This window comes from Coregonus clupeaformis, unplaced genomic scaffold (assembly GCF_020615455.1).
Source record: "Coregonus clupeaformis isolate EN_2021a unplaced genomic scaffold, ASM2061545v1 scaf1786, whole genome shotgun sequence".
Taxonomy (NCBI): domain Eukaryota; kingdom Metazoa; phylum Chordata; class Actinopteri; order Salmoniformes; family Salmonidae; genus Coregonus; species Coregonus clupeaformis.
The window spans coordinates 9,890-24,941 of record NW_025535240.1 but is presented as its reverse complement, the minus strand read 5'-3'; the positions used below and the strand labels follow the sequence as shown (position 1 = coordinate 24,941).

Genomic DNA, 15,052 nt, shown 5'->3' with positions numbered 1-15,052 from the left:
ACAGGGGGATAGGTGGGTTCCAGTCCATGATTAGGGGCTTCTCAAGCAGTCTTGGGGAGGCGGATGGGGATGGAGGGATAGAGGTAACCTGGGGGGAGAGAGAGAAGGAGAGGGGGACGGAGGGAGGGATAGAAGGGGGTCGGCTGGAGCTAGGGGAAGGGGGAGGCTACAAATCATGCTAAAGGGGTTCCAGGGTGGGATTGGAGAGGTAGATGGGGAGACAGAGAGGGAGGAGAGGGGATGGGGGGAGACTGGGAGACAAGAGGGATGGAGGGAGGTAACGAAGGAGGAGAGGGTGGTGGAGGGGGGGAGTGTGGAGGGAGGGAGGATGCAGTCAATGTTTAGGGAGCTGAGTGGGGGGAGTATGGTTGGGTTTGGGGATATGCTCTCTCTGGATGATATTGGGGGGATAGAGAGGATAGGGGACATGGATATGAATATGAACATGGGGGTGGTAGGGGTCAGGGGTGACATGGCTAATGTTGGGGTCATAAGTCATAAGGTCAGGAGTGAGTTAGGGGTCAGAGGTCAGGGGGTGAGGTCGGGGGTACAGGTGAGCATGCGGACAACATCCAATCAGAACTCTTCTAAGACCTGCAGCGTACGACAGGGAACCAAAATCAATATGGCCGCCACCGCCGCGACGCTGGACATGAACATGATGGACCTGGGCTGGTCTGACGACGACAGTGACTAGGAGAACACACAAACACTATTTTGTTTCTGTTATGTCATTTTCTTTTTAATTGAAGCCAAACGTATACACGCCCCTGTGTGTGAGGACTGTAGGGGATAATAGTGAAGAATTATGAGCAGTGTGGATTTCCTCCTGCTAACTGTCATGTTGTTCTGGGCCCGGTTTCCCAAAAGCATCCTAAGGCTAAGTTCATCCATAAAGTTCTAACAATGAACTTAGCCTTAGGATGCTTTTGGGAAACCGGGCCCTAGTCTATTGAAGCTTTTAAAGTGACATGTAACTGATGTGCCATATTAACAAGTGTTACATAGACCATAGAGCACTTGAACACCACTCCTTTTTAGATGCTAGGACTAGGTAAAGGGTACCATCCAATGTTTTCTGCTTTTAGATTTGTACACTTGTTAGACGATACAGTTGATTTGTTCAAAATAATAAGCTTTGAAGTAATGGGTTCTTACTGTGATCAAATGTGTGAAACTATTTTGCAGCTTGTACTGTATTGTTTTTCAATAAATTCAGAAAAATACAGATATATTCATACTAATTCATATAAAAAAAACTTAATATAGCTTTATACATTTTCATATAGCTTTCAGGTGCTAAAACAGTACTATACAAATTCCTTTTATATTTCAATAGCAGCATGAAACCTGGTTTGAGGGATATGTAGTAAAACATGCGTATTTTACATAAAATAACTTTTCTCACACTTAGCAACATAATGCAGAAAATACACACCCTACGAATAACTAAAGAAAAAACTACCTTGCCTCTTTCCACCCTCAAAAAAGCCCCTTTTAACCAACAGTCTTGTAGAGCATCAGGCCCCTCATCCTTCTCCACCTTCACCTCATTTCTCTCACAAGCAGAGTTCCTACCCTGACAGCTCACACACTGAGCAGCAGTGCCACCCCAGCCAGTACCCTCTTGGCTGGTCTCTCTCTGGTCTTGAGGCTGAAGGTCCAGACATAAGTGGTTCCTCTCAGCTTGGTCTTGTACAGGGGACACTCATAGATGTTACGCGTCTCCTGTCTGTCGTTAGGTACGGCTCGGACTGAGATGACTGGCATGGAGGGGGTAAACTCCTTCAGACGAGCCTCAGTGATCACCCCACCCTGAGTGTCCCATCTTGCACCTATGGGACAAAGAGGGAAAAATGAAGATACATGAACTAGGATGTATGTGTTCATGAGAAGGAGAAGAGTGTATACCTTCCATGTATAGTCCGTATACGTATGCTCCCTCTCTGGCAGGCTGGTTGAACTCTTCCTTACATTTCTTAGTCACATCCACAGTCAGGTTCATCTTATCTAACGGCCACTCATTCTTACGAGCCAGAGACTGCATCACCGCTGGAGGGAGAGAGGGTAGTTGAGCAAATAATTCCACTGAACAGAGAATACCAAGAGGCAACTGACAGTTACAACATAAGTTGGTTGGGTATGTTGTTTGTAAGTGTGTAGGGGGATGTGCGTGTATGTTACCTGTTAAGAAGGACTGTGGGTTAAAGAGTCCAGACAGCCAGACGACGGTGGGCAGAGCCAGGTCCTGTGTCCAGCTGTCCAGCTCTCTACAGCGCAGCAACACGTCATTATACCTGGTAAACACACACACACACATAGCAACACATCATCTTAAGTACACGTTGGGACAGTGGGAGAGTACACACAGTGACTCACCACTGGGCCAGGCTGTAAGTGGAGGGGTAGGCCAGTTTGGTCCAGGTGTCTGGGACGTTATCAAAGAACAGAGCTGACTGGATCTGCTCCATCTCTGAGGAGATAGCCAGCTCACCCTTGAAGGAGAAAAAAACATCACTGTTATGAGAGACAACTACCAATTCACCCTTATGTCATCTATCAGTCCTAGTCTAATTTCCCAGCTGACCCCTAGCCCCTAACCCACCTTCAGCCCCAGGTCCAGCTCCTTGAGTGAGCGTCGTATCTCGTAGATGAGCGTGTTCATACGTTCACACTCCTGGAAGCAGACCAGGATGTATGGTGATCTCTCAGCAGTCTTAGACGTGATGTCTGACATGTTGTACTCTTCTGGAAGCTTCTCCAACACCTCGTCTAGGATGGTCTTCACCTGCAGGGAGGATGAGGGATGAGTGTGTGTGGGTCCGCTGTATGTGTGTGTCTGCTATGAGTGTGTCTGTTATGAATATGCCTGGTGTGTGTGTGTGTGTGTCTCTCACACACACCTTCTCCTCTACGGTCTGTGAAGCCCCCTCTCCCATCACAGAATCAGGTGACTGCAGCTCCAGCAGTGTGTGGAAGAGGTTATCAGAGGTCACCGTCAGAAACTCTATCTCTGCGTTGGGGTGTAGTCCATAATGCACCGGGCTCTCGTGGGGCAGCATCTCATCTCATCTCCTGAGTGGCGCAGTGGTCTAAGGCACTGCATCGCAGTGCTAACTGTGCCACTAGAGATCCTGGTTCGAATCCAGGCTCTGTCGCAGCCGGCCGCGACCGGGAGACTCATGGGCGGCGCACAATTGGTCCAGGGTAGGGGAGGGAATGGCCGGCAGGGATGTAGCTCAGTTGATAGAGCATGGCGTTTGCAACGCCAGGGTTGTGGGTTCAATTCCCATGGGGGGCCAGTATAAAAAAAATAATGTATTCACTAACTGTAAGTCGCTCTGGATAAGAGCGTCTGCTAAATGACTAAAATGTAAATGTAATAACCATGGTAACCCTGGTAGTCCAGGTTGGAGGGAACCACAAAGCCCGGAGCCAGAGCCAACTTCCTGTCAAACTGGTGGGAAACAGGATGGAAAGGGTGTAGGTTTATTTTTATCACAATCGTAACATACACACACACCTGGTTGGGCTGCATATATTCCTCCAGGTAGGTTCTACAGAGTCTTCTGTCCCAGTCGTCTGTGATGTGACCTCCATACATGATCTCTCCAAACAGATAGCGCAAGTCCTCCCACGGCACCTAAACATGCGCAAGCACACACACGCACACACAAAATACATGAACAATGACTCATCATCATCATCAATATAAACATCATCAATCATCAATACAGTCATGATCATCACCATCCTGATCACTATAACACGGTAAACAGTGACCTGTGAGTTGGCCTCCAGGTAGTTGCAGAGCACGTTGACAGAGATGGTGAGGTCTCCAGTGTTAAAGGGGTATTTCCTGTTCCAACCCTGAGGACCGAACTTACGCCTCTCAGCCACACAGGCATGAAAATAACACAGAGAGAACAGGATGGTCTTAAACTCCTGCTCTCTACTGCACTGATCCAATATGTCCTACAGAGACATAGACAGAGAGAGAGAGAGCGAGAGAGAGAGAGCGAGGGTGGTTGTGGAAGGAGTTTGTGAGATATTGATAATATACAGTTGAAGTCGGAAGTTTACATACACTTAGGTTGGAGACATTCAAACTAGTTTTTCAACCACTCCCATTTCCTTTTAACAAACTATAGTTTTGGCAAGTCGGTTAGGACTTCTAATATGTGCATGACACAAGTAATTTTTCCAACAATTGTTTACAGACAGATTATTTCCCTTATAATTCACTGTATCACAATTCCAGTGGGTCAGAAGTTTACACATACTAAGTTGACTGTGCCTTTAAACAGCTTGGAAAATTCCAGAAAATGATGTCATGGCTTTAGAAGCTTCTGATAGGCTAATTGACATCATTTGAGTCAATTGGAGGTGTACCTGTTGATGTATTTCAAGGCCTACCTTCAAACTCAGTGCCTCTTTGCTTGACATCGTGGGAAAATCAAAGGAAATCAGCCAAGACCTCAGAATAAAAATTATAGACCTCCACAAGTCTGGTTCATCCTTGGGAGCAATTTCCAAATGCCTAAAGGTGCCACGTTCATCTGTACAAACAATAGTACGCAAGTATAAACACCATGGGACCACGCAGCTGTCATACCGCTCAGGAAGAAGACGCGTTTTGTCTCCTAGAGATGAATGTACTTTGGTGCGAAAAGTGCAAATCAATCCCAGAACAACAGCAAAGGACCTTGTGAAGATGCTGGAGGAAACAGGTACAAAAGTATCTATATCCACAGTAAAACGAGTCCTATATCGACATAACCTTAAAGGCCGCGCAGCAAGGAAGAAGCCACTGCTCCAAAACCGCCATAAAAAACCCAGACTATGGTTTGCAACTGCACATGGGGACAAAGATTGTACTTTTTGAGAAATTTCCTCTGGTCTGATGAAACAAAAATAGAACTGTTTGGCCATAATGACCATCGTTATGTTTGGAGGAAAAAGGGGGACCTTGCAAGCCGAAGAACACTGTCACGATCGTTGGTTAGAGATGACCAAGGCGCAGCGTTGCGGGTGAACATATTTATATTTATTGACTAGATCACACGATCAAAAACAATGAACGAAACGTGAAGTCCTTCGATACACAAACCAAAAGGAACAAGAAACCACAAAACACAAAGTGCAAGACAAACAGTTAAATATGGCTCCCAATCAGAGCCACCCAGCTGACACTCGTTGCCTCTGATTGGGAGTCACTCAGACCAACATAGAAAATAAACATAGACTTACACACCCTGGCTCAACATAACATAGTCCCCAGAGCCAGGGCGTGACAGTACCCCCCCCCAAAGGCGCGGACTCTGGCCGCGCCAAACAACCACAACAGGGGAGGGACCGGGTGGGCACTCCCGCCTCGGCGGCGGATCCGGCTCGGACAGACCCCAGGCACGGGTTGTGCTGGACTGACGACGCACACCCCTGGCTTGATGCGTGGAGGAGGAACGGGCCGGACCGGGCTGACGGAGCGCACCCCTGACTTGGTGCGGGGAGCAGGAATGAGCCGGACCGGGCTGACGACGCGCACCACTGACCCGGTGCGGGGAGCTTGGACGGGCCGGACCGGGCTGGCGACGCGCACCACAGACTTGGTGCGGAGAGCAGGAACGGGCCGGACAGGGCTTACGAAACGCACCATAGACTTGGTGCGGAGAGCAGGCACGGGCCGTGCCGGACTGACGACGCACACCACTGGCTTGGTGCGGGAAGCTTGGATGGGCCGGACTGGGCTGGCGACGCGCACCACAGACTTGGGGCGGAGAGCAGGAACGGGCCGTGCTGGGCTGTCGACGCACACCGTAGGTTTGGTGCGGGGAGCAGGAATAGACCGGACCGTACTGGGGACACACACCACTGGCTCTACACCGGGATCTGGAACGGGCCGGACCGGACTGGCAACACACGCCAGTACCTCTCGCCGTGCCTCTACACCTTCCATCCCCTCTTCTACCAGTGGCCCCCGTAACCTGGCGGCCTCCTCTGCAACCCCGCTGGACCGCTCCATAGCGGCCTCCTGCTGCCCCGACGTCGTGAGCCCCCCCCTAAAAAATTTCTGGGGGTCTCTCCTCCCCGTGGACCAGGCCTCCATCATTCTCGCCCACCTCTCGCTCCTCTGTCTCCAACCCTCGTCACTCAGCTCCTCAATGGGCTTGACCCAGTCGAAGCTGCCACGGAGATCTATTAGCGATGGCTCCTGGACACGCTGCTTGGTCTGGTCTTGGTGGTTTCTTCTGTCACGATCGTTGGTTAGAGATGACCAAGGCGCAGCGTTGCGGGTGAACATATTTATATTTATTGACTAGATCACACGATCAAAAACAATGAACGAAACGTGAAGTCCTTCGATACACAAACCAAAAGGAACAAGAAACCACAAAACACAAAGTGCAAGACAAACAGTTAAATATGGCTCCCAATCAGAGACACCCAGCTGACACTCGTTGCCTCTGATTGGGAGTCACTCAGACCAACATAGAAAATAAACATAGACTTACACACCCTGGCTCAACATAACATAGTCCCCAGAGCCAGGGCGTGACAAACACCATCCCAACCGTGAAGCACGGAGGTGGCAGCATCATGCTGTGGGGGTGCTTTGCTGCAGGAGGGACTGGTGCACTTCACAAAATAGATGGCATCATGAGGAAGGAAAATTATGTGGATATATTGAAGCAACATCTCAAGACATCAGTCAGGAAGTTAAAGTTTGGTCACAAATGAGTCTTCCAAATGGACAATGACCCCAAGCGTACTTACAAAGTTGTGGCAAAATGGCTTAAGGACAACAAAGTCAAGGTATTGGAGTGGCCATCACAAAGCCCTGACATCAATCCTATAGAAAATGTGTGGGCAGAACTGAAAAAGCGTGTGCGAGCAAGGAGGCCTACAAACCTGACTCAGTTACACCAGCTCTGTCAGGAGGAATGGGCCAAAATTCACCCAACTTATTGTGGGAAGCATGTGGAAGGCTACCCGAAATGTTTGACCCAAATTAAACAATTTAAAGGCAATGCTACCAAATACTAATTGAGTGTATGTAAACTTCTGACCCACTGGGAATGTGATGAAAGAAATAAAAGCTGAAATAAATCATTCTCTCTACAATTATTCTGACATTCTTAAAATAAAGTGGTGATCCTAACTGACCTAAAACAGGGAATTTTTACTAGGATTAAATGTCAGGAATTGTGAAAAACTTAGTTTAAATGTATTTGGCTAAGGTGTATGTAAACTTCCGACTTCAACTGTATTAGGACAGCAGTTAGGGATGGGGAGGTACTTGAATATTCAAACCGAGCTTAGGCTAGAATTGGATCAACTGTTGTAAGTATTTCGATTCTTAACACATTCTTGCACACAAGGATATACCATGATATATATATACACAGTTCCAGTCAAAAGTTTGGACACACCTACTCATTCCAGGGTTTTTCTTTATTTTTACTATTTTCTACATTGTAGAATAATAGTGAAGACATCAAAACTATGAAATAACACATATGGAATCATGTAGTGACCAAAAAAGTGTTATAAAATATATTTTGATTTGTTTATTTGAGATTCTTCAAAGAAACCACCCTTTGCCTTGACAGCTTTGCACACTCTTGGCATTCTCTCAATCAGCTTCATGGGGTAGTCATCTGGAATGCATTTCAATTAACAGCTGTGCCTTCTTAAAAGTTAATTTGTGGAATTTCTTCCCTTCTTAATGTGTTTGAGCCAATCAGTTGTGTTGTGACAAGGTAGGGGTGGTATACAGAAGATAGCCCTATTTGATAAAAGACCAAGTCCATATTATGGCAAGAACAGCTCAAATAATCAAAGAGAAATGACAGTCCATCATTACTTTCAGACATGAAGGTCAGTCAATACGGAAAACTTCAACAACTTTGAAAGTTTCTTCAAGTGCAGTCGCAAAAACCATCAAGTGCTATGATGAAACTGGCTCTCATGAGGACTGCCACAGGAATGGAAGACCCAGAGTTACCTCTGCTGCAGAGGATAAGTTAAATAGAGTTACCAGCCTCAGAAATTGCAGACCAAATAAATGCTTCACAGAGTTCAAGTAACAGACACATCTCAACATCAACTGTTCAGAGGAGACTGTGTGAATCAGGCCTTCGTGGTCGACTTGCTGCAAAGAAACCACTACTAAAGGACACCAATAATTAGAAGAGACTTGCTTGGGCAAAGAAACACGAGCAGTGGACATTAGACAGATGGAAATTTGTCCTTTGGTCTGGAGTCCAAATTGGAGATGTATGGTTCCAACTGCCGTGTCTTTGTGAGACGTGGTGTGGGTGAACGGATGATCTCCGCATGTGTATTTCCCACCGTAAAGCATGTAGTAGGAGGTGTTATGGTGTGGGGGTGCTTTGCTGGTGACACTGTCTGTGATTTATTTAGAATTCAAGGCACACTTAACCAGCATGACTACCGCAACATTCTGCAGCGATACACCATCCCATCTGGTTTGGGCTTAGTGGAACTATAATTTGTTTTTCAACAGGACAATGAACCAACACACCTCCAGCCTGTGGAAGGACTATTTTACCACGAATGAGAGTGCTGCATCAGATGACCTTGCCTCCACAATCCCCCGACCTCAACCCAATTGAGATGGTTTGGGATGAGTCGGACCACAGAGTGAAGGAAAAGCAGCCAACAGGTGCTCAGCATATGTGGGAACTCCTTCAAGACTGTTGGAAAAGCATTCTAGGTGAATCGAGTAGTGTGCAAAGCTGTCATCAAGGCAACTGATTTTTTAATTTTTTAATTTCACCTTTATTTAACCAGGTAAGCCATTTGAGAACAAGTTCTCATTTACAACTGCCACCTGGCCAAGATAAAGCAAAGCAGTGCAATAAAAACAACAACACAGAGTTACATATGGGGTAAAACAAAACATAAAGTCAAAAATACTACAGAAAATACATACAGTGTATGCAAATGTAGAAAGTTATGGAGGTAAGGCAATAAATAGGCCATAGTGCAAAATAATTACAATTAGTATTAACACTGGAATGATAGATGTACAAGAGATAATGTGCAAATAGAGATACTGGGGTGTAAATTAGCAAAATAAATAACAATATGGGGATGAGGTAGTTGGGTGGGCTAATTTCAGATGGGCTGTGTACTGGTGCAGTGATCAGTAAGGTGGTCTGACAACTGATGCTTAAAGTTAGATAAGTGTCTCCAGCTTCAGAGATTAGGATAAGCTAAGATAAGGAGGGGATTTGCCTAGAAGTGATTTATAGATGGCCTGGAGCCAGTGGGTTTGGCAACGAATATGTAGTGTGGACCAGCCAACAAGAGCATACAGGTCGCAGTGGTGGTTAGTATATGGGGCTTTGGGCAGGTGAAGAGCATGCATTTAATTTTACTTGTGTTTAAGAGCAGTTGGAGGCTACGGAAGTTGTGTTGTCTGGCATTGAAGCTCGTTTGGAGGTTTGTTAACACAGTGTCCAATGAAGGGCCAGATGTATACAAAATGGTGTCGTCTGCCTAGAGGTGGATCTGAGAATCACCAGCAGCAAGAGCGGTGTTTGAAGAATCTCAAATATAAAATATATTTTTATGTGTTTAATACTTTTTTGGTTACTACATGATTCCATATGTGTTATTTCATAGTTTTGATGTCTTCACTATTATTCTACAATGTAGAAAAACCCTTGAATGAGTAGGTGTGTCCAAACCTTTAACTGGTACGGTATATCTTTTTTTATAACTTTGGAGTGTAGTTTTAGACGTTTTTATTTGAGCTACTGCTGGTTCTTATGTTGCGTTTTACACGAAAAGGCTATTTAGCCTACTTCTATAACGCATTTTAAGCTAGTCCTTCAGTCAGTCCTGACATAGAAGTAGGCCTGTATGCTCCCCACTTCAAATAGCGATTATAGGCGAGCACCTATTTGTCCCTAGGCTAAATGCTCATTATCGGAGTAGATTGCTAAAGTGAAATGAATAACGCATCCTTTAGGGGGAAGAAGAGTCTGGTGGTGAAGGAGATAAGCGCGCACCTGACAGAGGTGCCAATTTAATTTGACAGACCATTTAGTTCCATGCAAAACACTCGCAGATACATGTTATTCATCTATTGAGGCCAGAAATATAACGCTGTAGCGTAGCAGTCACTCAAAGATTATTTCGTTTTCAACGTATTGAGCTAGGCTATAGCAAATATGAGGCAAATTCTATCATGGCGAAAATATTTATTTGTTTATTTATTTATTTTTGCCAACATCAAACTTAATCTTTCACAAAATCGCCTCTATGACATGCCTCTTTATTACGAAGGGGACACACAATTTCAGAACGCTCGATTTCAGAACCTTGGACAATTCCGATGTTCACAACCATAACAGCCTTGAACTCACCTGGACAACCCGTCTTTACCTTTCAATTAACGAAGAAAATATTGAATTATCTTTACAATTTTTCACATATCAACTTGAAATCAGTGAGTAATATTTTTGTTTTGCTTTGAAATGTTATATTGCTCATGTTTATGAACACATAACCCTAATGTCTATGCTTAATACTCTTTGATTTAGATTATGTCCCACATGGAACCCTATTTCCTATATATTGCACTACTTTGACCAGACTCCTATAGGCCTTGGTAAAAAGCAGTGCACTATATAGGGAATAGGTTGCCATCTGGGAGACACCCAGAGCTGAGCTAGATAGGCCTACTGAACTGATGCCATGCATTTCATTTTGCTAATATTGAAGCATTTTGTTTTCCACAGGCACTATTGACCATGGGATCCGCAATGTCTATCTCACTCCGCGAGAAGGCAGTCCACTTCAAAGATGGGCCGGACACGGTGGGCCACTTCTTTGAAGTCCAGACCCGTAAGAGCGGCAAAGACAAGACCCTGAAGCGCTACTCGCCATGGAGGCGGATTTTGAAGAAGAAGGGCTCCAAGAAGATGCAGGCCCACGAGAACACCAACCAAAACAACATCGCCCATCTGAGTAACGAGAACCTGGAGAAGTCTCAGTCCTCCTCCAACTTGTCCACCCTCACCCTGGAGAAGTCTCAATCCTGTGACAAGCTGTCCACCCAGTACCAGAGCACTCCAGCCATCGCCAACAGCTCCAACAACGCCGCCTCGTCGGTCGAGAAGGCCCCCTTGACCAACTCCAACACGGCCCCCGACACGCCCCAGACGGTGATCGTCCAGGACCTCGACACGCCCAAGAGGCTGGTGATGGTCCACGCTACAACCGGCGAGCTGCTGCGCTGCCTGGGTGAGTTCCTGTGCCGGCGCTGCTACCTGATCCAGGACATGTCTTCCATGGACCCGGAGCTGTGGCTGCGGGTGGTTGACCGTTATCTGCTGGACAACTGCTATCAGAACCAGAGCTGCATCAACCCGGCCATGGTGGTCTTCCTCTACATGCTGTGCCGCGAGGCGGTCTCCTCCGAGGTGGCCACCTTGCATGAGCTGCAAGCCGTGCTGCTTACCTGCCTCTACACGACCTGCTCCTACATGGGCAACGAGATCTCCTACCCCCTGGGACCCTTCCTGGTGGAGACCTGCAGGCAGACCTTCTGGATCCGCTGCATGTCCATCACCAAGCTGATGAGTGGTAAGATGCTCCAGATGAACACAGACCCTAACTTCTTCTCCCAGATGTTTGCTGACCTGAAGAACGAGAGCCAGAAGGAGGAGAAGAAGAGCCGCCTGCTCAGCGGTGTGTACAGCACTCAGTGAGGGACCTAGGGTAGAGGGGCCAGGGGAGGGGAGGGGCCTACTATAGCCTGACATTTCAAAATGGGAGGGAGGAGGATTGGTTCAGGGAATGGGTAGAGGGTGAGCTTTGATGGGAAAATATGATTTATAGATTTTAAGGGTTAATATGAGGGTTAATTTGGCTTGAAAGAGAACACAAATCGGTAGGTATGAATGTGTAGAGGACTGAGGCTGTAGCTTACTATCTACTGTACCATCTGACTGTCTGACGTGTGCACTGCCTACCACGGGAGGATTGGAGGCACACGAGTGACTGTGCTAGTGCTCACATCACACAGGCTGCAGCCTACCAGCCTACTGTTCTGACTGTGTGAGATGTGCACTTTCTACCACGGGAGGGAAGGAGGCACCCTTGTGTGAGTGGGCTAGTGCTCAGATCATGGTTGAACAGACAAGCTGCAACCCTGCCGCTTTAGACTGTGAAGTGAACACCCATGTTCCCCCACAGCAAGCACAGGACTGGACAGTTCTGGGGGACAGGGGTTCGTTTGAGGACCATTGGTTCTGATGAACTTGAACGAACAGTGTGACTGTTTTGGAATAAAATGCTATATATATTCTCTTAAACATCCAGTGTTGTGTCCTTATTATTTTACAATTGATATTTTCCATGTCATTTTGAGATCTTGGTGGAGATAATACTTTACCAGTGGTGGAAAAAGTACCCAATTCAGTAAAACTTGAGTAAAAGTAAAGAAAATGACTCAAGTAAAAGTGAAAGTCACCCAGTAAAATACTACTTCAGTAAAAGTCTAAAAGTATCTGGTTTTAAATGTACTTAAGTATCAAAAGTGAAAGCAAAGGCTATATATCAAATTCCTTATATTATGCTAATTGCCTTTCTTTTTATTTATTTATGGGAATCCAGGGACACAGTTCAACAATCTTTTACAAACCAGATCAGAGGCAGTAGGGATGCATTTTTCTTAATAAGTACATGAATTTGACCGTTTTGCTGTCCTGCCTGAGCATTAGAAATGTAACGAGCACATATTTTATTTCAGAATGTAGTCAAGTAGAAGTAAAAGTTGTAAAAAATATAAAAACTCAAGTAAAGTACAGATACCTCAAAGTAGTACTTCAAAGTATTTTTACTTAGTTACTTTACACCACTGTACTTTACTAATGATTAGTAAATGTTTTATAAGGGTCTATATTAAACATCTAATAAATTATCCAATAATTCATTTGAAAGTTTATAAATAACTATGTATAGCTTACTAACATTTGCAAATGTAGAAACAGCAATTAGTAAATAGTGAGAACTGTTTATAATAGCCTTATAAATGATCTATTACTGGACATTATTATAAAGTGTGAATCAAACATTTGATGAGATTATTTTGAACAATAATTTCAATTGCCCATCCCTAACACCAGTGGACAGACATACATTAATACACACATTCCTGTACCTGGTCGAAGTTGTCCAGAGCAGCATGAAGGTTGGCATGCATGCCAGTGGGAGGCTCGTTGGTGATCTTGATGGCATTCTCCAGGATGCCCTGAGTGAGGAGAGGAGAACAAACACACTTTTAAATTAGGAAAACACACCGTGTTATTATAAATGCATGTGTGTGTATGTGTGTGTGTGTGTACCTGAGGGATGATGTGCTCCTGTGGTGTGGGGGCAGGCTCAGCACTCATAAACACTCTGTAGTCCTGGTGACTGCCCTCACAGCAGCGTTCCAGAAGCTTCTCCAACGACCCCAGCCAGCGAGCCACCAGGTGGATATTCTGACAGAGATGAATGAATGAATGAATGAATGAATGAATGAATGAATGAATGGATGAATGGATGAATGGATGGATGGATGAACAAATGTAAGCGCGAACAAACTAATAAATTGATTAATGAAACAATGAATGGATGGAAGGATGGATGGATGCAATGATGAATGAATGAATTATGTTTTATGTACAGTATATAGCAGGATAGCCATACCTGTAAAATGACCCAGTGTCCCTCCTTAGCAGCCATCTCCATGGCGACCTCAGCCACAGCCTCCTGACCCTGACCCAAAGACACATTGTGGAGTTTCCCCAGGTCTATGGTGAACCCCAACTTCCTGCCTGTTACCATGGAAACAATATATTCTCAGTGTGTGTGTGTGTGTCATATTCATGCAGATTTACAGTGATCTTTACATTACAGTGACTCCACGTCTTTGAGAGGGTCTACTCCAGGAGACAGGATGAAGAATACAGGCGAGGCAGGTCCACTCTCTCTGAAGGACTTAGCAAACTCTGTCTTCCTCCCCTCTGTATACTTCACCCCCAACTTCTCCTCCACAAAGTTCCTACAGACAGAAAGAGAGTGCGCGAGAGCGAGGGGAGGGTATGTGGAGGGAGATTGATCGTCATTATAATTTGCCAGAGACATATAAAAGATGGGGATGGAGGGAGAGAAGAGGAGAGGGAGAGAAGAGGAGAGGGAGAGAAGACTGAGACTGTGGGAGGAGAGATTGATGGAGAGGTCCAATGTCACCCCTGTGAGTAGCCTACATATTTGCCGGGTTTCAAAGACCATGATGCTTCATTCATAAACATTTTCTATTTGTTTTACAACCTTATTTGAGATTTAGATATTAGAAACAGTCATGTTGTATGGTGTCAAAGCCCCGCATCCCTAGAGTAACAACACATTTATAGTGTGGTTAATGATGACATCTGGGTTGTGTTCAACTGCCCCCCCCATCTCTTTCTCTCTTTCAGTTCTTCTCCCCCATAGCATCAGGCATCAGCTCGGAGTCGTTCTTCCGTTCTCAGTCTCAGGAGTCCAACAGCGCCAAGATATCCTGCCTTATCAGAACCCTCAGCAACGGAGAGAGGGAGAGGGGGATGGAGGGAGGGATAGACAGGGGGATAGGTGGGTTCCAGTCCATGATTAGGGGCTTCTCAAGCAGTCTTGGGGAGGCGGATGGGGATGGAGGGATAGAGGTAACCTGGGGGGAGAGAGAGAAGGAGAGGGGGACGGAGGGAGGGATAGAAGGGGGTCGGCTGGAGCTAGGGGAAGGGGGAGGCTAGCTGTTACAAATCATGCTAAAGGGGTTCCAGGGTGGGATTGGAGAGGTAGATGGGGAGACAGAGAGGGAGGAGAGGGGATGGGGGAGACTGGGAGACAAGAGGGATGGAGGGAGGTAACGAAGGAGGAGAGGGTGGTGGTGGAGGGAGGGAGGATGCAGTCAATGTTTAGGGAGCTGAGTGGGGGGAGTATGGTTGGGTTTGGGGATATGCTCTCTCTGGATGATATTGGGGGGATAGAGAGG

General features: G+C 46.0%; 2 protein-coding genes across 2 annotated transcripts; one reads left to right on the top strand and one right to left on the bottom strand.

Annotated features, from left to right (window-relative positions):
- Positions 1-739: 739 nt before the first annotated feature.
- Positions 740-13,885, bottom strand: LOC121566499 (dynein axonemal heavy chain 11-like). The gene is made up of 12 exons (XM_045218762.1): positions 13,729-13,885; positions 13,383-13,520; positions 13,199-13,288; positions 3,784-3,975; positions 3,524-3,643; positions 3,388-3,457; positions 2,904-3,067; positions 2,606-2,788; positions 2,380-2,495; positions 2,185-2,297; positions 1,912-2,052; positions 740-1,835 (listed from the first exon to the last, which is right to left on the bottom strand). Exons 1-12 carry the CDS (start codon positions 13,864-13,866, stop codon positions 1,588-1,590), a joined length of 1,713 nt encoding a protein of 570 aa, XP_045074697.1. The 5' UTR covers positions 13,867-13,885; the 3' UTR covers positions 740-1,587.
- On the top strand, positions 10,401-12,350 carry LOC121566498 (cyclin-dependent kinase 5 activator 1-like). The gene is made up of 2 exons (XM_045218760.1): positions 10,401-10,480; positions 10,773-12,350. The coding sequence occupies exon 2, from the start codon at positions 10,785-10,787 to the stop codon at positions 11,742-11,744; it is 960 nt and encodes a 319-aa protein (XP_045074695.1). The 5' UTR covers positions 10,401-10,480; positions 10,773-10,784; the 3' UTR covers positions 11,745-12,350.
- Positions 13,886-15,052: the final 1,167 nt, after the last annotated feature.